The 24,038-nt window shown below is 43.7% G+C and overlaps 1 protein-coding gene across 3 annotated transcripts in view; it reads left to right on the top strand.

Moving 5' to 3' along the window:
- elp4 (elongator acetyltransferase complex subunit 4) overlaps positions 1-19,602 on the top strand; it is a 69,798-nt gene extending 50,196 nt beyond the window's left edge. For all 3 annotated transcript variants that reach the window (XM_080425520.1, XM_080425519.1, XM_080425518.1), the window contains one exon: positions 18,320-19,602. In XM_080425520.1, the coding sequence (XP_080281646.1) occupies positions 18,320-18,448 (129 nt within the window). In that variant the 3' untranslated portion in view covers positions 18,449-19,602. The remainder of the gene's footprint in view (positions 1-18,319) is intronic.
- The last annotated feature ends 4,436 nt before the right edge of the window (positions 19,603-24,038 follow it).

Raw genomic sequence — 24,038 nt, 5'->3', positions numbered from 1 at the left:
ATCACTGCGGGTTTCACTGTGCTTCCGCAAAAAAAAAAAAAAATCATCGCGACCTCCCCGTTCAATTTTATAAGCCTTTGAAAATAGCATGTCTCGGCCAAAAATACATAGTAAAAAAAAAGTACACAGGAGCCAAGATACAGCCTTTTTAAGTAATAAGTTAACCAAGAAGTGAATGGAGCAGCAAATCTTGGGATCACGTCAATCACGTCATTGGCACGTTGGGCCTATGCGGTAAAACACGTCAAACACAATGGCACTGTGTCAAATAAAGCAATATTTAATATTAATCAAGCAAGTCACCCTGTATTTTGCATGCTAAGCATGGTGTTTATTGAAGGAACATCTCAAATTAAGCCTTGCGTTCTAGATTTTTTTATTAGCCATCAATGGCTGCACTTGGAGAGGTTAGTCAATGCTGCTATAGAATTACCTTAAAAATGTATGGTCTTTGTCGAGATATTATTAGTGTGGTTGCCCTGAATGGGCAACCAGACTATAGTACTCTACTGACTTTATAGATAAACTTTATTTCAGGCTGCTACTCCTCACACAGTTTTTTTTTCCCAATTTCGTGCCATATGTCAAAATGACCGGCTTCATCGGGAATCGTGCGCTTGTACTTTGCTAAGAGATTGGTTACATAGTTTTATTGATATTGATTTATTAGTGCATTAAATGTCCCCATCCACTTTAATGGGAAAATTAAAAAAATAAAATTAAAGTATTTTTTTCTCAAAACCCGTAAGCGCTAGAGTTACAAGACTTTAAGGGGAGGTTTATAATATTGTTTGAAATTATTGAAATAAAAATTATATCATTGGGCCTCATGGTGGCGCTATAACAGCCCCCTTTACGTTTTGGCCTATAACTCTTGAACCGTAGGTCGTAGAATAGAAATATTTTTTCCCCTAGATTCCTTGGGTCATGACTTAACTCCCCATATAGGCCACGCCCATTTGCGTCAGGATAGATTTTCCGCCATTTTGAATTTTCTTCAAAACACACTTTTAGCTCCTCCTCCCACATATTTTCTCCAAATTTCACAAAAATCAGTACACATTATCTCTGGACCCATGCGATAATCTGGAGCGAAACAGAATTTTGATAGTCCATACCGTTCGTCCGTAAATGGCTTCCAAAGTTAGCGGAAGGGGCCCGTTTTACAAAAAAGGCCACAAATCACTAACGAAACGTCCAGTCAATCCCAAATTTGAGTCACATGTCGAAGGTGGTTTACTCAACGAATCCCCAAAAGTATTTCCACTTTGACCCATAGGGGGCGCCACAAATGCACAAAACGTAACCGTTTGATGCAAAAATATGATTTTTGGGGGGATCAATCCTCTCAAAATGAAATAAAAGTGATATCAGGAGTGACGTGACAATATGATTGGCCCGTTACATTTGTGGGAGGGGCCTATTTCCTAAAATCAAAACGGCATGTATCACGAAGGCAGGATCCGATCGACATCCGATTCGAATGGCACGTCACGCGGCCTCCGACGGTATTCCTCCCAGCGTATTCCCCGAGTCCCAGCGGCAGCGACCCGCGACTCGCGTCGGCGCAACCACACTTTGCAATTGCCCTGAATTGCGACGCGTCTAGTTATATTTGTTCTTCTCCTGACAGGGTTCGACAAGAGTTGTCGCATGTACAAGGCTGTCACGGTTATGACATTTTACATGACGATTAATAGTCACAAATAATTGTGATTAGTCCTTGTGTTTTTGACGTTGAACACTGGAACATATGAATAAAAATGTAATATCTGTTCTGCTTTTAGGCTTTGAAGTTGCACAGGACAGATATGACAAATATCCTAAATATACAAAGAAATTCAATTCAATTACATTTTATTAAAGTGTCAAATCACAACAAGTTGTCTCAAGACACTTTACATGTAGAGCAGAGACCCGACAGTCCCACCCTGAGCAAGCAATTTTGCGACAGTGGCAACGAAAAACTCCCCCTTAACTGGAAGAAACGTCAGGCAGACCCTAGGCTGTCATATTTAATAACTATACTTATTAAATAACATTAATAGTGGGAACAGCCGATCTACAAGCTCACAATGCGTCGCAGAGCTTGTAGATCTTATATTTCCACTATTTTGGAACTATATTTCAACATGGAAATGATTGTGACGATTATGGAAAATAATTGCTATTCTCTCAAATAATTAGCGATTAGACGATGATGTAATCATTGTGACAGGCCTGACGAGAGTTTGATTTTCCAACTGACATCAATCACCACCAGGTCGTTTGCACGGATGATGACAACATCCAAAGCAAATCCCTAGTGAGCTTTGCCAGACCACAGTGAGGTTTGGTGTGAACACTGATAGATACTGTAGAGGCGGATGTTGAATATTTCTGGGGTTTGTTTGCTTTTGAGGTGCAGCATAGACCAGCCGTGGGTGTGTACAACACTAGCATTTGCAAATCACCTGTACATTCCTGTCAGGCTTATAGATCCTCTTTGGAACGTTCTGGGTCACGCAAACCCTCACCACACAGTAGCTTAAAATGCCAGAGTACATAGTTAACATGTTTTAACTGCACATTTCTAATTTTTCACATACTTTATGAATATCTAAACTATTTGTGTGTGTGTGTGTGTGTGTGTGTGTGTGTGTGTGTGCGTGTGCGTGTGCGTGCGTGCGTGCGCGCCATTGCACGGTACCTCATATTGAGTGCCTTGTGTACAGGTGAGGATTCCCATGAGGGTTGGGCTGTTTCACCAGGAATTCTGACTATGCTGTCATGGCATGTCAGTGCCTCTCCACCCACCTGTGGCACCAGATCTGCCCAGGGTGCCCTCTCCCAATTAGCCCTCTAACAGGAAGGAATTCTAATTAACCTGCTTCCCTTCACTCCCGCTCCATCCATCAACTTAAAGTTGATACCCGTATCTGACAGCGTGGAAAAGGAGAGACAGTTCACAGCCGCTGTTTCTGTTGAAAACAATCTGCAGGCTCAGGCAACATGGGCATGTTGATCTGTGTGTCCTGGTGACTAGAGGGCTGCCTATCAGGAGCGATATCCTACACCACACACACACACACACACACACACACACACACACACACACACACACACACACACACACACACACACACACACACACACACACACACACACCGCCTTAAGAGATCCACCCACCCCCTGACCGTCCAGGTGTCGGGAAAAGGAAGTGATTCATCCTCCGCCCTTGCCTTTGGGTCCCATGGAAGACGTGGTTCTGCCACTGTTCAAGTTGTGCCATGATTATGATGTAATCAAGGCACAACTTTTTCATTAAATGTTTTTCATTTTTTTATGGAAAAAGCATGAACACCTTTTTTTTATTTATTATGGTGTTATGGTACTGAAATGTTGCCGTTTTCCTTTAGTCTTCAGAACCTTGGTGCTCAAAGCCTCACTGAGACAACATAGGCTTCTACTTCACCACTTGAGAAGAAAGGTGGGAGGGATTTGGGGCAAACAGAAAGAGAGAGAAGGAAAGAATTGGAAATGGGGGAGAGAGACAGTGCGCGTGAGAGAGAGAGAGACTCAGTGAGTGAGAGAGGTTGTTTGTCCCCCAGGTATGGCAGAGTTACTCGTGCAGAAAGATCCCACATGGAGGGGGGTTGGTTGTGAGGCATGAAGGAGGTAGAGACCTGGACCTCTCTTGGCTTCCATTCTGTGTGATACCCCCCTTCCTTGAGCACACATCTGTCTTCCATCCCACCCCACTTTCATTTTCTCTCCTTTCAGCTGCATCGCTATTCCATCTCCAATACACAGATGATGTGTGTGTTATTTAGATGGATATGCTGTTTGCTTGTTCTCTGACACTTTCAGAGTGTGTTTTATAGATGGTATGCTATTTAAACAGATGCAAGGTCTGATATCTACCTGCTATCATAGTTACTTTGTGGTATTTCTATTGTTTTCTTTGCACTATTAACTTGACCACTTACCCCATTTTTGAGTGACTAGGGTTCATGCCATTTACTCTGGATCTTGCATTATGTAACTCACTCTGGATAAGAGTGTGTGCTAGTGCTAAATGCCTGAATTGTAAATTGTAATATTCGCTGTTACATTGAAGACTTACCGTTGTTTGATGCTGAAAGGGACTTCTATGATGTAGGGGAAGAAAATACTTCTTCAGAATGATGCTTCTTTTTTATCATCGCATTTCACACCACCTGACGTATTTGGTCAAATATGGCAGTTCTTGGGATCAAGCTTTTCGCACATACTAAGTGAGGGTTCATTCTCTCGCAGACAGTGTGGCTTAGCTGACATTTCAGAGAGTGTTCTTTGGCTCGTGACCACGCTGCTGTTACCGTCACCCCGAGCGGTCCGTCTTACATGCAAATATGTGTCGGCTCTACAATGATCACCCTTTTCAGTCCACAGCAGAGCCATCTCATGGTTGCATGCATTAAAACAATTAAACCCCCCACCCCCCCGCACAACAATCACTTTCGGATGTATCGGGTGAAATTTAGCAAGAAATTATCATTTTCTGAATCACTTCACTCGCCTGGTGTTTGTTTCTTTTTTTCTCACTCTCTCCGTTTCGTCTTTTGAGTTCTTTTAAAACGGACGAGCCCCCTGCATGTTCTTCCATTCTCTGTCCTCTTTTTCATCATCATCCAACAGGACTTCTCTGTGCGTGCAAATGCTCTCTGAACGGCGTCCTTTCTTCCCTTTCAGGCTGGATGTCATTGTTGCTGCCTGTGGGCTGGGTGTATTTATTTAGGGGTAATTGGTGTGTGGATGAGTGAGGTAATGAGGTGCATCCACACTTGGCTGCATCCCCTCCCCGTGAGCCCAGGACAGACGCAGCCCTAGCTGGGCTCCGGGGCTGAGCTGTAGCTACCACACTGCTGTCTCCGCCACACAGGCCAGAATGGCTCTTTCATACCCAGGTGGACAAACACAATCACTGGGGCTGATACCTCAATGAGGCGTCTGCAGTTTGAAGTGGTGTGTGTGCGTGTGCGTGCGTGCGCGTGCATTGTGTGTGCACATGTGATTGAGTTGAGTTTGTGTGCACGTTCATCGCTGTGCATGAATGTGCGCGCATGCGCAACGTTGTGCATGTGGAAAAAAAGCAGCGTGCAATTGTTTGTGTGTGTGTGCACCACCGAGTCCTTATTTGTCTTGGAGCTTGTGTTTGTGTAAGTGATGTTCCGTGTGTGTTTGTAAGTGCATGTATATCAGGATGAGTGGGTGTTCAATGGAGCTCAAGAAGGACCTTTGGCTCACCGAGCCCCCTGCCAGCCTCAGACTGGCCCTTGGTGCCCTGCAGAGTTACCTAATGATTTCACTTACACCTCCCTTATCTGGCCTGGCCCGTGGAGCAGCAGCCGTCCAACGCTCTCCAGCCTTTACATGCCATTTGCTGCCTCATATCCTGTGAAATTCAATTGCACAGCTCCAACTGTAGCCAGAGTAGGGGCTCTCTCTCCCTCTCTCCCTCGCTCTCCCTCGCTCTCCTTCGCGCTCTCTCTTTCTCTCTCTGTGTCTCACACCTCACACCCGCTAAATACAAATATAAACAGATAAACACATATCACTTCCTGTGTAGTTCAACAATCACACCCTTTCTCTTGATACATTTTATATTGTTTTTGCAATTTCTTTTTTACAAATAATGTATTTATGAACATAATTTGGTTGTGTTCTAAAGTGTTTAGTGTTTTAGTGACAAATGAGTTGTGTGTGAGATGAATAAGTTTTACTCCGCGGTGTTTGGATGTTGCGGGTTGCCCACAGGTGTTTGGCCGATAATAATATGCATAGAATGTTTTGTTGTTATCAGGGTAATTGGTGTAGGCCTGCCAGCCTTTGATAGACACACAATTACTGTATGCGATGCATAAGTGGACTCATTTTAGGGCAGGATTTTGAGTTGCTAATGGTGCATTATTCAGCTTTTGGTCTGTCCCCAAAAGTGCTGGGCCAAATCAAACAAGCCGCTCTGGGGTAATTGAGGCCCACTCTACACCCCCTGCAGAGAGCAAGGCAGAACTGTAATCCCCTGACAACTCTGACTTGGCCCCAATCTGGCAGGCTGCCCATTTCCCAGCAAAAATGCCTAACTCTGCATCAGGGAAAATGAAGAAGCTGATAGTCACATTTGGAATGCCTCCCAATGTTGTTATTCAGCTCCATAATCTCCTGTATTTTGTATCTGCTTTTGTCTTAGAATTTCGAGATGGCACAGTTGGGCATTAATAGTGCAATGTTTTTTCATGGAATCAATAAAGGATTTCGGGGGAAATTAATTGTTCTCAAAGTTGTATTTTGATCGTTTTACCAATATCCTTATTTACCACCAAAAACTACTCAAGATGATGACATACGTAGGCTTCACTTACCATGAATCAGCACTGATTATTTGATTCTCAGGCAATGACTCCTTTCAATATACCATAGGACCTACAGTATATTCAAAGGAGACGTTGCCCGAATAATCTTTTTGGTTGATTCGGACAACCAAAAGTTGTCCAAATCAAATCTATATTTCCAGAAGACTCTTGCACATTGGTCAGCATAATTACAGGAATGCCAGCAAAATATTGCACAGTTAGTTCTAGGTTTAAAGTAAGATAGGAAAATACTTTCTTTTTTTTTTGGACTTGATTTTCTTGTTAAGTAAACCACTATGGCAACTTACCTGCAGATAGATACTGTATGCTATACACAGTGCACACACACAAACACACTTCCACGCATGCACACACGCACGCACACACGCACGCACGCGCACACACACACACACACACACACACACACACACACACACACACACACACACACACACACACACACACACACACACACACACACACACACACACACACACTCAGCACTTCAAACTGAACCTCTGCTTTGACACTGATGATCCCCCTGAGCTTCAATGACATCTGAAACAGACAAAATGGCTTCCTGTGTGTCGAACACATGCGTACCTTTTGCAGGGATGGTATTATTTGTCTCTTCACTTTTGATGGGGTATAGCTATGTCCTTTGGAGTTCTGCAAGTTAACACTACTCACTTGCCATTGTTTGTGACATATATTCACCACCATAGCCAAAATGTTGGCCTGTATCAAAATATTTGCCAGCTAACTTTTGGCAATTACGCACAGTTGGAGGGGGAAATAATTGTGCGCAAATAACCAGAACAGAGAAGCCAACATGAATGACTAATGAATCAATTAGAGCTACTGTAGTACACAGTGGCACAAATTGTTTACTGTAAGAGATTTTTTTTTAATACAAATCCTATACAAGCTTAACTTTATACGTGGACATGTGTTGTGTATTAATTGATTCAAATTTGTAGTAATGCCTACAACTATTTTTTGTTTATTTAAATTTGTTGTCAAACAGGGAAACAAGTGTCACCCTTCTTGAATTGTTATATTGTGTATGAACATTGGATTAAAACAAGTCTCTGTATTGCCAGCTCTTGTAGGTGTCACTTACAGGGAGGGGAGCACATGTTTTAGTGCTGTCTGTCTGAATTCTATCTTTGGTAAGCATTCCCCCCAGGCCCTGGCTCAGTGTTTTAATAGCCATACTAATGTTTCACAATTAACACTCCAGCCAGTGTTGCTAGCTGTAGGTTAGATAATGGCTGGTGTGTTTCAGGCAAAATTAGAAACCACACAAAATGAGAATCACCACCACCTTTCAGTTCCTAGGGGTTATGGGGAACGTGGAAGGTGGGGATTTTTTGACAGGGCAACCAAGGTGATGTCTCATTGCCTTTGACATCTTAAACACCCTAAAGGTGGCTGTGTCCACCATCTACCCAGGATGCACCTCACCTAAGCTGCGGCTAAATTTACACAACCACCAGCCCACAGGGACAGTGCTGGGGAGGAGAGATGAAGGGGTGGGGTGGCATGCATTGAAATAGAGAGGGGGTGTGGGGTTGCGAGAGTTAAATTATGAGTGTTAATTAGTGTACAAAATGAATGTAACCAAGTGGACCTACACTCTGAGTTACAAAAGCATAAATGAACACTGAGGATTTTACTGTCTACAGGGTTCTAAAGGGCCGTCCACGCCAAGAATGATAACTATAACAATACCAATAATGATTTGACCATCCACACTGATGAACGTTCTGTAAACGGTGACAACAAGCACAGAAAACTATTTACATTTTTCATTTTCTTCATATTGGTTCATCAAATTGCTCTGAAAGAGAATACTCAACCCTGATTGGCCAGACAGTTTGCACTATGATCAGATAACCATGCGGCTGCGGTCTCAACACCATTCTAAATTAATACACGTGATAAACATTTGACCGTATTAGCCATTATTTAAACATTTGACTGTATTAGCCAGTATTTAAGCTAACATTAGCTACAAGCAATAAACAACATGGATTTCAATATTAATTTCAACCTTTTGGGGAACACAAAATTATATTGTGGTAAAAAAATTAAAGACATACTATCGACTCTGTGCATAACTGTGGTCCCAGGTTTCCAGAAGGTGGCATACCTGTTTCCTGTTCCGGTCCACTGTCCCATAGCTTTATTTGATTGGCTCGACAACAGTTTTGAACGGGAAACACAAATGACACCTTTTATGTGTGTGAAGCTATGGGAAATGAAGCGAAACAGGAAACGGTATGACCTTCTGGAAACCCGGGACTACACAGAGCCTATGGTCAGTTGACTGACTGAGTTGGTACTCATGTCTGCATCGTTACTACAGCTTCTCCCATGGAGATTGTGACCATGCAGTTTTCTTTTTAAAGAGCATTATCCCAAAGTGTGAATAAATGCTGCTTCTTTTTTTCATCCTTGGTAAGTGGCAATGGAATAAGTGGGATTATCAACTGCAAACCGTTCTGTTATCGAAGGATAATGAAAGAATGCTCTTTGTGGAGGCAAACCCTCCTCCACTTCTCATCGGGGCTTATTAGCCTCTACAATTTGCATTCTTTTTCGATAACCGCACAGCTCAACTATCCCTTAATTCCAAATAACAGTTACTTGTTTACTACCCCAAAAATAGAATGTACATTATTTTTTTGCCTTGATGGAGGAAGGCAATTTTTTTGCATTGAGTGTTCGGATATTTTATTTTTCCTTTTGTTTTACTTCCTCATCGTTTATACTTATTGGATTGGCTGTATACATTCAATGGGTTTAGTCTTAGATGATACTGAATCATCTCATCTCGCATTGTGAATTATCTTTCATACCGCGTTGCCACATTCAACATCGTATTCAGATCATATTCAAAGTTTACCCAGTAAAACTGAAGATTCACTTCTTTTTCCCCATTTTCTTTTCCTAAGAAAGAATCTGCATACATTCAAGCTGTCAAGACAGACAGTCGAATAGGACGGTAACAATTCTTGATGCTCCCCCAGTGGCAGAGTTCAGGCTGTTTGCCTGTGGGCCGAATGGCCCAGTGAATGGCCTTAGAGGCTCTAGGCTGGTCTATGTGTGGCCCGGCTGGTCCAAGTCAGCAGTAATGACTGGCTTTGGCCGGCATGCCTGTTAGTGTGAATGGGGTTACTCCGGGCAACACCTTTTCAGCTGGGTCCTATGAAGTCCCCAGTATGGTGGTCTTTGTCCACACAAGGGCTGTCCTCTCAGCAAAAAAGGGCTCCTTTTTTGTGAGGACTATCAGCTAGTGATGGATTATACCCAGCCTCTTTTATTCATTTGGGCCATCAAACGGACACGAACGCATACGCACGCACGCACACACACACACACACACACACACACACACACACACACACACACACACACACACACACACACACACACACACACACACACACACATTTACAAACACATTGGACCACCATATGTCACAAACAATTAAGATGCGCACACACACACATGCCTCTCTTTGGCACACACACTAAATATCATATATTCATTATCACACACTTTCACACTTTTGACCCACGGTCCCCCTGACATCACTCCAACTCAGTGTAGATCTACTCTGAAGAATAAGTATTGTCCTCCTCTGTTCACCTCCACATCAAACAACCCTCTGTCCATCTCTCTTACCTCCCACATCTCTCCTCATCCCTTTTACTCGTCTAGCTCTGAACCCTCATCTTGCCTCCTGCAAGTAGGCCTGATTTTTTACTTAGTTGCACGCTGGTATCGCACACCTAAAATAGCAGATCTACAAACTTATATAATGCATTGTGCTGCAACACGTTGTGAGCTTGTAGATTGCCTACTGTATGTAAGTGTGCGACACAATGTGCAAGTAACTAAGTTTAAATCAGGCTTACACGATCTTGGAAAACCCTGGATTGAGACCATCCAAGATGTACGTAGAAGTCCGGCTGAGCTCACACTGATCACATGTCTAATTTGATGGTTTCAGGCAGTCTGGCTCTTCCGTCTGATTCCAAGATAATATACTTGCAGTATGCAGCGCTTTACTTGTCCCAGTACCAGTACTGTGCCATTGTAAAGCATTTGCTTTGCATTAGCGTTGAGAAACGCTGACCCACCTACCTCTTTCCTATCTTTTCTTTTCCCCTCTGCTATTGTGTAAACAGATTAAATGCCTGCTGCCCTGCTGGGTTCCCCTCGTGGCACTGAGCGGACAGAAAGACAGACAGCTACTTTGATCTCTCTTCACCGGGCGAAGCGCGGTGAAAGTCGCACCACAGAGTACATTAGCAGTCAGCAGGTGTGTGTGTGTGTGTCGGGAGTGGGGGGGGGGGGTCCGATGTCTCGGTGGTGACAGCAGCCACGATAACATCATCTAATAAAAGCAACTAAATATTTCAAATGACAGATAATGTCCTTCCCCCCAACCCCCACTCTCCTATTCTCTCCAGTTGTGGGTCTCATGCTAGCGAACCCAGTAGTACAATGACAGACAATAACAGATCCCACCCCCTCCATCACCCCACCACACTCCCAAGGGGTCAGCCCCTTACCCAGGCTGACACAGTAACCTCCAGACGACCTTTCACTTTGCCAAATGTTGTGCCTGTAAACTGTGTGAACCCAGTCAGAGAGGAAAAGTGAGGGGGAAGACAGAAATGGAAAGGGTTAAAAGGAGGGGATGGGCTGCATTTTTAGGGAGGCAAGCTCCCGTGTACTGATGTTGTAAATACCCTTTTGTGACACTGGTCTGTGTGTGTGTGTGCGTTTGTGGTGGGCATTTTCCAGAGTGAATGCAATGGGAGAAGGTGTAAATAATGCATGATAAAATATCATTGGAAATGCTCTTTTATGCATGATGACTGATGCTGCACAGTAAGAGTTAAAATAATGCTGTGTGTGAGGAGACAGCTAGTAGGAGAATCCTGTCTTGACATTGTCCGAGGGGCTACAGTTAATTTCTAAATACTACGTGATGAGGTTCAGTTGAGGAAATGGGCTGAAATGTGGTTTTCTGTATTGTGGAAGTAATAGACTTACCCGGCTGTAGCTGGTGGCAAGCTGTGCTTTTGTATTTTTAGACGATAAAGATACTGTTTAAGGAGATTTTCTCACACCAGAGTGTGATGAGTGTAAACAGGGCATCTATGTTGCGCTAGAAAATGTGCTCTTACCAGAAGTGTCAGGGGTGTTTTAACCCTGAGAATATTATATCTGAGTCATGGTTTGAGGGGTAGAATGTGTGTTTGAGGGGTGGAGGGCATGAGAGGTGCCCCAGATACGCTGTCATAACCCATGCAGCCGCGCTGGTTGCAGAGACCCTATCAGTAGTGAAGGCAACACTTATGCATGTTTGTACTCTACGCCCTCTACGCTTCCCCCTCTCTCCCCAGGCACCGTGATGTCACTCCAGGGACTGACCAGCACTCTCTGGCTGTGCCCGAGTCCATAACACCAACTAACCCCCCCCCACACACACACACACACACAAACACACACACACACACACACACACATATACTGTGGTCAACATGCTCTCACCCCCTCTCCCAACAATGCCCATGGTCCAAACCAACAGTGCCCTCCAAAAATAAACAAAACCAAACTGAAAAGACTAAATGCAAAACGGCCCTGTACCGTCGTCCCTGTCAAAGCTCTTGACAGTCCTGAGCAGAAGCCCCCAGAGGAAGGTTCACTTGAAGATGATGAAGATGATGATAATGAGCCCAACTGTGTTGTACAGTACAGTACTATAGCACAGTACAGTTAGATTTCTGTGTCTTTCCGTTGGCTTAAGCCCGATTTATTTGCCGTCGTATGCCGAAGCATAAGTTAGGCATTATTCAGAAGCGGAGCTCTGTGATTCTCATGAGCTTTATCTTTAGTAACATGACAGATGCTATCAAATGCTGTTTCACGCCAGTCTCTGGAGCGTGAAGGGTAAGTAAGGTGCTAGCCGTTCAAGAGAAAAAATAACAACATTCCATTTGGTATTAAAATTAAATGGTAGAAATATTGTCAGCTAATCAATTTCCCGTTGGGACATGCTCATTTTAATCAAATCCTGTAGGTTATTAGTCCCTTCCTATTCTTTCACTGTTTGGGAATATAATTACTCTTAGAATGCTTACTCATCCCTCTCCCGCCTGCCTGGTCTGTCAGATGCATTAGCCGTGAAGCAGAAGAATTGTGGAGCCCGTGCCTCTTTCTGTCTGTCTGCATTCATCGGACTGTTTGTCTGCTTGCTTCTGAGATTATCCTGGTTCAGACGGCAGGTGACATGGTGAGCAGGTGACCATCACCCAATTACCAAGGAGAAACATGAGATGAGGCCCAGATTTGCCTATTAGCCTACTTTCTGCACTTCTTTCTCTTACTCTCTCTCCCTCCCTCCCTCTACCCCCCCCACCCCACCCCCTCCAACTCTGTTTCTCACTTACCACACACACACACACACACACACACACACACACACACACACACACACACACACACACGAGCGCACACACTTTACTCATGCATAATTTTCAAAACAATAGAACAGGACAATATGAAAGGATACAACAGAACTGCATCAAGAGAAAATGCATATGAGAGACGCACACATACCATTCTGTATTCTACAATTTCCTAGAGCAGGGGGGATGAAAAGCTCTCTGAGTCTGCAGGTTATTCTGAGGGCAAGGCCGGGGATCGTGTTGCACTCTCTTTGTAACCACAAAAGAAGAGGAAGGTAGAGCTTCTCGTCAGTCTTTGTTAGGTGCAGGTGGGCTAGAATTACCAAAAGTGATGGGATTTATGCTGTGCCGTTTCTGCATTTTGTTAGGCAGGGGAGCGGAAGTATTCTCTGAAATTGCTAGCGTAAATGTGACGTTAGCTTGCCCCCAGAATAGAAAAGAACATCACCTCATTATGTGGGCTTTTGGGTTTGCTGAAGTTAAGACTGGAACCTTCAGCAAATTATTTCCCACACAATGCATGGTAACTTTATAGGTGTGAGGGATTACGGTATTGGGAGGTGATTTGGCTTGGTTCTAGTGACTGTATAGTGCAGCAAGTCTGGGAAATTTCTACCCATTTTAGCCAGGAAATGTTCTCTTACCATTTTGACCCTTGTCCTGTGGTAGAAATGGGATTGGAAATGGAGGACATTGGACTGGTGTCATGGCCAGACATTAGTTTACAGTGGCTGCACTGCAGCTCGGCCGCTCAAGAAAATGGAATCTGTGCGAGGAGATGCTGCTTCGAATGTGACCACTGTCCATGAATACTGTCGTATAGTATATATATCCATCCATCCATCTATACTGTGGTGAAGTGAGAAATTGTGTATTTCATATACTATCGCAACCGTCGAATTTTGTGAATTATTTATTCATGCATGATAGCAGATGGCGAGATTGCTCGGTTGTCATTCTGCTTGCGGTTGTAGTGATATCAACTTAATTGACACCATGTTGTCTGTCGTATATCAGTGACTTAATGGAGCTTATGTGCTTGCAGAATTTCTACAATGATTGTGTTAAGTAGGTGTTTATGGTAAACATCGTGTCAGTTCCCTGAGCATGTTCCGACATCAGCTAATCTGATTGGAACAGCCAGACCAATCATCATGTGTTCCAACAGGGTGTTGGGTTTCCCAGAGTTCTAAGCTGTACACGGGCCTTTTGAAAGTGTGGCTACAACTCTATGGAAGAAATGACTCGTTAAATTAGCACCTAATACTCTAGTCATTAGCAAGCCGTTACCACCAGTAGAATGCCTTTGATGGGTGCTGCATTGTGCAACTGGGCTCCCTCTGTGCTCCATTTGGGGAAATTAGAAAATTAAATTGTGTCATTAAAAAAAAAAGTATATTTCATTGTACATCATGCGATGCATTGCATCACAACATGTTGTAATGCGTGAGCTTGTACATCTGCCGAATGTTAGCCTATTTTCACAAAATATTTGCCTATTTTCGCCGAATGTTCACCTATAATTACATGCCTACATTGCCCAGGTTTGGAACGATAGTGTTCATGTGGTGAATATGAAGTCAGAACACAGTTTAACAAAAAACTGTGGAAATCATCAGCCTTTGTCATCAGCCCTGTGTCAAATTAACTCTCGAGTCCATACATGTAAGAGGTGCTGTAAGTGGAGATTGTGAGTGACCAGTTGTGTTGTAGTCCAGTGTCAAGCAGCATATCCCATAAGTCTTTAGAGTTGAGTAGTAAACTGAGGGGTTTTGTCCATTGTGGGGTGATATTACTACGGTAACCCTCTTATGCAAAGCTAGTCTGTGGGCCGGTCCTGAGGGCTCATTTCAAGTGCTTAGCGCTCGTTTGGGGCTTTGTCACCCCTCACCCTGTTTCCAGCATGGCCTCAGCCCCTCTAGCTGTGGAGCACAGCTGAACCACAGACCTTTAGCCCTTCCTGCCACAAGGGAGTGAACACCGACATCACAGTTCCAACACATACACACACTGACGCTCTTATCGTTCTGTTCTGTCACACATGGACTCCAATGACACGTGCACAGACTCACACACTTGCGCGCTCGCATCGTGGCACATGCGCAGACACCCCGCCCCCCATGCACCGCAGCCAATGGTCTTTTTTTTCCCGCCACCCACTCCTACCCCACATCCAGCCCCTTCTCGGTTTTTTTTTCCACCCCACCCCCCAGTAGGTTGCCAGGCAGCAGGGAAAGACTTTATACACACATACACCCCACGATGCCTCTGAGGGTTTTCCGGATGTGCTTGTTTACATCATGGCGTGTGCAGGTCATAAGGACGCACACCCATAGCCTCTCTGTCTACACGGTCAAATCCTCAGTGTTAATTTAGCTCGGAGAGTGTACACATGTTATGGGTCCTTTTGTTTACATTAGTACACTCTCTGAGTTACAAATTGATAAATTAACACGGAGGATTTTACTGTGTATCGCTGGCTCAGTCTTATTCTGACCTGCATCCATTTGCCACACATCTGTAGTCGGGCCTGTCGCTGTTAAACTAAAAGTGTATCACATTATACATTCATATACATTTAAGATCTGGGTGAAATGCTCTGAATCCTGCGCTTGCCGTCCTTAATTTACTTACAGCTGAATTCAGGTATGACATCAGTTGTTATGGAGCAGGACTGAAAGCATATGGTGCATGATTCGGCGCAGGAACCAACAAACCACCTACAGACATTGTTTTCTACCTGCTGTTGCTGAATGCTCATTGCTCAGGGATGGCTGCTAGCTGTCACTGGCCCACTTTTTCCCCACTGTGTGTCAAACTTATCGACTGGCTCTTTCCGCACCCCCCCTCAAACTTTGATGTCGGCATTGATTGTTCTGGTCTGCCCCTGAACTCAAAGGTTAGGAGAGTTGAGCTGCACTTCTGGATTGGTTTGACCTTCGCTCTGCACATGCTCAGTGGGCTCCCGGAGCCCAGAGCCAAGCAGGCACTCGGTAGCCAGGCCCATGAGTGCGTGACAGCCAGACAACGGTGTGATGTCTTCACCCACTGAGGACGATGTATATGTGATTGATTTTCCTCCCAGCCTCTCTCCACCATGTTTCCGCTGCAGTGCACTTACCAGGACCGAGTCCAGGCTTGATCAATGCATTGTTTTTCTTTCTCAATCACACTCGAATGAGCGGTAGACACGAAAGGTTACGCAGGTGAGTTTAAGCAGGGGCGGAGGCAGACTTTCTGGAGGTCTCCTTGGGGCCCAACACATGAGTTTGTGTGATTATTAAACCTTTTTCTGTGAGAGCGAAGCAGTCTGTAAAAAAAGAGCCTGTGAAAGAGAGGTCTAGAAACATTTAGTAGTACAATATGCCATCTTTGTGCAAACTTTTCTAGTGGCTTCATTAGGCATGGGGTTAATTTAACCACAGAAAAATTCTACAAGCTCTACAAACTTCTACAAGCTCTACAACACTCGGCTATTTTCAGCTAAGAGACTTTAAAGTAATGAAGGAGGGTGCCTGCCTAGTATAGACCCCTGAGGAACTTTGGTCATTTAAATATTTAGGGTTTAAGTGGTTCAATCCAGCTTGGTAATCACCCATTACGCATCTCTGTTGTCTGTTTGCACAGGTTTGTGCGTAACTATTCTTGCCAATCCCAGCCAAACTGTAACGTCTCGGCACTCTATATACTGTAAAACGTATTTCTATGAGAATACACGTGCGGACAATCCGGACATGCTGTTTTTTTCCACCCAAAGCGGCCAAAAAATCTCCATGTGTGGCCAGGCAGAATCAGCAACATGGAGCAGCCAAAAGCAGTGTTTGTGCGCTTATGCTTGCGAGTCCTGTAGATTTTGTGCGTCTCAGCCTTGGTCATCTTACCTTACCAAGTCTGACATTAAATTATAGGTCCATGACCACATCTCAAGGCTTCACCTGCCCCCAAGGTAATCTTTAGGGCTGCATGGCAGCCATCGTCTACTTGCCTGTCTCTCCAAACACACACACAAAGGAAGAAAGGAAGAGTGTGAGACTGGAGGAGATTGCATGAGCACGACTTGCCTCTGACCTGTGAGCTACAGGAGCCAGAACATCTCAAACACAAAGACAATGTGGAACCTTTACATGCCCTGCAGATGTTTAGACATTGTCTTTACCTAAAACAATATGTTGCTGAAGTAGGAAGCAGCCCTGTCCACCCTGAGGCTGGGGGGCTCCGTATAGTCCCTCTGAATTATCTCCTTGTAATGATGCTGTTAACCCCTACGCCCAAACACCTAGTCATTAGGAGGGTGATAAGTATCTGTAGTAGTAAGGACTCTCTTAAAGCTGTGTGGCTGGAGGCTGTACGGTTGGGGGCGGGCGGGGAAAGGTTTAATGGGGTGGGGTGGGATTGGGTGTGGAGGTTCGGACCATCAGGTTTCAGATGTCCTCCTGGTAGATTCTTTCAGGGTGAAATTACAGGTTTCAACTAACTCATGTACCAGGGGGGTGGTTGTGTTCTCATTTATTCCTTCTACAGACACTCTACCAGCAGGCTGCTTTCCACCATTGTTGTGCACACACTTGACTCTGGAGATCTTCAACCTCCTTTGACGCACTCAACACCTCTTCAGTACTTTGTTCGTGGAGTGCCATTGGCGGTCCTTAGAGGGGGAGAGAGGGAGAGCTGAGTAGCCCCTCTAAAGCTTTACAGCAGTTAGCGTGTTAGCGTTGGGGGGCTTTACGTGAGTGGCCCTCATTAACCTTCTAGCCTCTTTGTGCTCCAAGTTGGCACAGGGCTCCTCCACTGATAAGCTTCACTAAGGAACAAGTTACTCCACTAAATCACTTGATTCTAATGACTCTGGTGTAAGCCAACTCTAATCATCTGTGTTACAAATGCCATTTGCAATCGACACAAATACAAGTGCATGTATTCACACTCAAATGTACACGTCCACTTGTGTACACACTTTCTGTACGCTCAGCCCTTGTACCACTCGCCCGCCCATAAATTCATGTCCTATAAACATATATTCAATACATCCCTCCACGCATAGCACGTGCACACACACACACACACACACACACACACACACACACACACACACACACACACACACACACACACACACACACACACATTATATTCCCCATGAGCTGTAACAGACCTAAAGCTCTCTGAGGCATTTAGCAGCATGCTAGCAGGTTTCTGCCACACTGCCAGTGCTGAGGGGAGTGCTGAAGCATCTAATGCAATTTCAACTCGACAAGGGCTCTCCATGAAATGAACATCACTGAAGTGTACCGCCTATGTTGATGTTGTATTTGTTGTCTCCCTTCCATTTGCACTAATGCAATACTCTCTTTCCCCCTCTCTCCCCTTCCCTGACCCCACACTACCCCCCCTCTCTCTCTCTCTCTCTCTCTCTCTCTCTCTCTCTCTCTCTCTCTCTCTCTCTCACCACGGCAGAGGCTGCACTTGCCTCCAGACCTGTCAGAGACAGTGAGTCGTGTCAGCAGGGGGGAGCTAGCAGGAGCAGTCATGGCGGGCTCAGCCTGTGGCTCCGGTACTTCCGGCAACAAGCACCTGGACTTCTAGAGCCCCCCGCTCAGTCACCAGGGGCAGCCAACACCTGGAACTCCGCAGTATTGTCCTCTTGACTGCAGCAACCAGGTTGTTCCCTCACCCGCGTATTGTCAACCTTAATCACCCTGCCGAACCGTTTCCACCTGCCAACTGTCCCAACCAGTGGTTTGCCTGATTTTAGTCGTACGATGGTGTCAAATGTCGAAAATAGCTGTTCTGCAAGCTCATAATGTGCGGCAATGCGGCCTGTTGTGAGCTTGTAGGTCGGCTACTTGCGGCATGGGACACTGTCGTACAGCAGAGAATAAATTAAGGGCACAAGCAAAATCTCCACAATACCTCAACTCGTAACAGACATGTTTAACAGGCATTTCAAGTCTCTTATTTTTAAAGGGAAATGCCACTCTGGATCTCTTTCCTACTTAGTAAAATGAGCTCACAGCCAGCTTTCCCCTTATTGTCAGTCTAGAGATATAGCCCTAACCTAAAGTATACTTCGCGTGTTCCAACTTCCTGCTTTACAAAGGACTGAAGCTGGGGGAAGATGGGCATCACTTGGTTTCTCCATAGTTAACTTTGTAGCTCTGTAGATATTAGTTCTTCAAAATTGATTGAGAGTGGCAGAGGGTATGTCATTACTTTAAGTATACTTACCTCTAAACACTTCACCTCTGCAGTCGCTATTTCTGTGCAGAGATCACTTATGCTTCTTACTTTTCAGTGGAATTTCCCTTTAAATGTATGGCAACAAAGATTTAACCTCACGGAAACAATCATGGAAGAATTTGCCTTTTTTTCTTTTCTTTTTTTTAATAAAAAATGTATAATCTGTAAAAATGTGTTATCCGGGAGTCCATTTGTTGTGACTCCTGCTCGCCCTATTGATGAATATCAATAGGGCTTTTTTCTTTTTTTTTTACCTTTTATTTAACGAGAGTAAAATAAAAGGCAAAGACATTAAGAACACATTCTTATATACAGTACATTGGCAAAGGGAGGCCTGTTTAGGGAGAGCGAGTAGATGCAAAATAAGAAAGAAAATCGAATTAAAGTTAGAAAATAGGACTCCCCTAAACTCAATTTTTAACATAAAAAGAAATAGTTACTTCTGCCTTAACTCTACATTGTTGTATATACGTATGCTGGTCAATTATTTCTTTGGATAGTTCAACAAAGTGTCTTTTCATTTATTAAACAAAATATGAAAACTGTTTTCTTATTTTGTTGTTTCTTTGTTTACTTGGTTACTGCGTGTGAAACACTAAGGAAAGTAAGCACTAATGTGTTATGAACCTCTGATCTCCAGTCTGTCTTGCCGTTTTTCAGGCTAGAAATGAGATCACTCCATCTGACCCCAAGACTGTAGTAGTGAATGACGTCTACCTCCAGTGGGAGGTGAGTAGAAACGAGAGCTGATAGGAATGCAGGCAGAGGGTAGGGGACCTGGATTTGGATGCTGACTTCACAGCTCATCAGGCATGTTTGCTGGATGAGCTGCTCTGCCATGACACGCCCCAAAAGTACAAAATTAGGTCAAACGGTGACAGAGATATACAGAAAACGTTATGTGAGGAATAAAATATTTCAGTTCTGTTTGTTCTTGTTTCACCATTGATGTTGGGTCCAATGTGTTTGCCTGCAAGGACTGGCACCATTGGTAACCATCTGCAACACACGTGTGTGGAAAGGCAAGTGTATAACCTGACAGCTTCATGCATGGTTGGATTCCTCTTATATGTGGTATATGTCTGTGCAAGGAGAGAGAGAGAGATGTCACACACAGGTCACTGTTACAGGTGAAAAAAGCTGCCATTGTTAGAGTCAAAATGCAGTTATCCATGGTTATTGTTGTTGAAGAACTGACAGAATGCATCTTTGAGATACATTTAAACATTTTTGACACGTGTTTATGCTCCGATCCATTTGTCTGTGTTTACACTTGTTGTTATAGAGAATCCAATCTGACTTCAAGGAAAGTTGTTTCAGTGTTGCAAACATGCCGTCAGTCATGCTTTATGTAATACTGTTGGTACACTGCACACCTACATACAGTATCAGGGTTGGTGGATGATTCACTTTCAGTTCAAGTAAATTTAGGAACTGTTTTGTTTTTGTTTTGTTTATTTTATCCAAAGAAATACCAGATATGATACAAATGATCAAATTATTCCTATGTCCACTCTAAAAGGTTTAAATTGAAAGCTCTGTTTCAAAATGGGATTTAAGTTAATTGACCCCCAACAGTGCAACATGTTTTTTTATTATTATCATCATCATCATCATATTGTATGACTTATTCTTAGCAGGGAAATTCTCCAGCCCTGCTTGGTCTCCTCCAAGCCACAGCACGGCGTCCCTTGGAGCTTAGGAAGCAGTGCTTGCTCAACAGCACTTCAGCAAGGGTATATAGAAGTGAGATAGAGGGTGTTTTTTGTGTCTGTGTCTGTTTGTTCTCAAATTCAAGCATCTCATCATAACCCATAGCCAGATTGGATGTAATGTTCCTTGATCAGGGGATATAGGAACATCTTCCAGGCCATGATTAAGCCCAATCTATAGCTAGTTGCACGTTGTTGTTGCATGATGGAAATAGCTGAGCTACAAGCCCACAACATGTCGTGGTACGATGCGTTGTAGATCGGCTATTGTCAGTGCGCACCATGGCATGGAACCAAGTGTAAATCAGGCCTTACTGTGTCAATCACTACCAGGACAAAGACGGAACAAAGAGAGTGGTAAGTTCTCTTGAACTTTTACAGGAACTTCCTTTCCTTGACTTGACCTCGTTCTAAACAGGATTCTCACTTATCCTGTGGTATCCCGATGCTGTGTATTATTCAGACTTCCACTAATTGCTGTCTTTCTTGCATTTTAAATCTCTTGCTCTCTCCTCTCTTTTTCGCCATCTGTGTATTGTTCTCTGTAATTATTAATGTTCCTTCTTCCTCTTAGGAAGGTTGTCTGACTACCCACCGCACTGCTGTGTTCTCGAAACATTATTTCTCCATTTATGCTGTTGCCAGAATTGTAAAACAAGCGGGTTATCATACGTCCTCAAAAATGAAATTGAGAAATTGCATCAGCCTAAGCCTAAGGGAAAAGAAAAAAGAAAGACAATTCTCTTCAGACACTGATGAGCATCACCTCCAAGGCTGCACCTCTGTTGAGGGGAACTTATAGGCAGTGAAGTGTAGGCATTGTATATTTATAAATCAATTAGAGATATCTGGTGATGTTACTGTTTAGGCATGCTGTGTGAATGTTACCTGACCTCACTCACCTGCAACCCCCCCCCCCTCCTTTTAGACTCACCCACTCACCTTTGTGCTCTTTCTTTCTCCTCCCGCTCCTCCCTTCCAATTTCTCTCCCTCCCTCTCGCTTTCTCTCTCTCTCTGACACACACACACACACACACACACACACACACACACTCTCGGAATCATGCACACATAGGCGTGTGCACACACTGAGAGACAACCCCTCTGCGGCGGCAGCAAGTGAAGCAAAATAACTCACTCTGCCACACAATCGGTCCTGTGCCTCGCTGTCGGCACTGAATGCTTTATTCACCCACTTTTTTCCCCCCCTTTCTTCCCTTGCTTCCTCCTCCTCTTTGGTACTGTGTCTCCCTCGCTTTTTTCTTTTTTTTTCTCCTTCATACCATCGTAACTCTACCAAAACAAGGCCAGCGGTGGTGAATTGCCTGACCTTTCCCATTGTGTGGTGTTGTTGTGCTGTGTGGTCTGTGTAGAGCTGGTGCAGACCATGCATCAAGAGAGGTTTGTTATTTTTGGACACCTTGGTTTGGTGGGAATTGGAAATCTTGTTTGTATATGAGAAGCTCTTCCACTGGCTTTTTCTCACAACGGTATTCATGTCAGTTGATTTTCAACTTTGCACCAGTGAAACATCTATTCCATTATTGAAGTGTGTCCGCCCGCTCGCTTAACAGGTTGTGTTAGATTGCGTTAAACAGGCAAAAGGGGGGGAAAAAAGTTTTCTTTTAGACACAATTTTACTGTACAAAATGTTTTATAGTTTTCACAAAATACATTTAGAAAGCTCCATTTTAAATAAAATTAAATTGAAATATTTAAGAGACAGCGTGTAGACATTTTTATCTCAGAAGCATTGCTCAGACGTAAACCCAGTATACGTGTTCATGTTCTACGTACACATTGAAATAAAAACGCATAACTCAAAAGAGCATGACAGATGATGCTAGAAAAACCCTCCCATGGTCTTTAATTATAAATAATGACTGCAGTCTAACGAACTCGAAGCCAATGTAATAGAACAGAACTTGTTTACAAAATTTTGCAACACAAGACTAATATCCTTAAAAAAAACATTGTGTACTAGATGAAATACAAAGGCTTTGGTCTGTTTTTACAATCAACAATGATTAATTCTGATATGTACTTGTAAACAACTGCCAAACACTTATGTTTAAAACTCTTGTCAAGCAATGTTTAATCATAATTATAGGAATTAAATATTTCTAGTTGCACATTTTTTTTTGACCATAGGACACTATAATACAACTATACCTAAGAGACAAATTGTACCTGACCCTAAAGAAATGTATTTTATGATGCATGAGACATTTATAGAATATTCTTGGGGATATAAATGAAATCAACTTTTATTGGGAGAAATCCTTCTGGAAGATTTCTAGGGAAGACAAGTACTTTACAATTTGACATAAACAAACTGGGTTATATCGATAAAGCAGTCTACCATTTACAGGCTACAGGCATTTCTTGTGCCTGTTTTCCACGTGTAGTGTTCTTCGTGTTCATCTAAAGTCAATCCAGCCACCAAAGCAGGAGTCCAAGCATTGTTGCGCGTCCCACCATGTTTGCACACCTTTTACTTGTTGCCATTGGTCCATTGGTCAAATAAGCCTCCTAGCCCATGCCTGGCTGGTTGACCTGACCATGGAGGAGTCAGGGCCACAGCCTAAGTGGGTGGATCGAATTTGAACTTCCTCTGCTAATATCCATTATGAAGGGTTGAGACCAATAAATAGTTGGGGTTTATTTTGACTGTTAGTCTTCCCTCCAGCTTTTCCTCTTAAATGATATGCAACAGCGTCCAAAGACCATGCAACGTCTGGTAGAAAGTCTCGATATAAGCAGATTAAACGATAGTCATGGCATCTCTCAGGTTCTCCTCTCAAATATACGCAAGATCAGCATGGTTTTCTAGTGGTCCATCTATCAGTACTTGATCTTGATTTTTCATATTAACATACAAATGGCCATTTACAAACACACCAGAGAAAAAAGGAAACAATGACTGAAGTTTGAAATAGAAAAAAAAGTAAGTTTTTGTTCCATAAAAATGTAACACCGCGCACTTTACAGAGGTCCTTTTTTCTGTCTTTCCGTCGTTGTTCTCTCTCCCAAGTCCTCATGTGAATGTGCCTATAGAGCTACACAGCACACAGTCCCATCGCAAAAACAAAGCCCAGATGTCCCCAAGGCTCTGCCAGAGTCTCTCTCCTGTCCCCTTCTCTGCTCTGCTGTGTATGTGTGAGGAACACTGTCGGAGGGCGGTCATGGAGTGGGCAGTTACAGGGTGAAGTAGCTCTTCTCT

This window comes from Gymnoscopelus braueri (genome assembly GCF_963280865.1).
Source record: "Gymnoscopelus braueri genome assembly, chromosome: 1".
In the NCBI taxonomy this organism is placed as follows: Eukaryota; Metazoa; Chordata; class Actinopteri; order Myctophiformes; family Myctophidae; genus Gymnoscopelus; species Gymnoscopelus braueri.
This window is presented reverse-complemented; position numbering and strand designations above follow the sequence as displayed.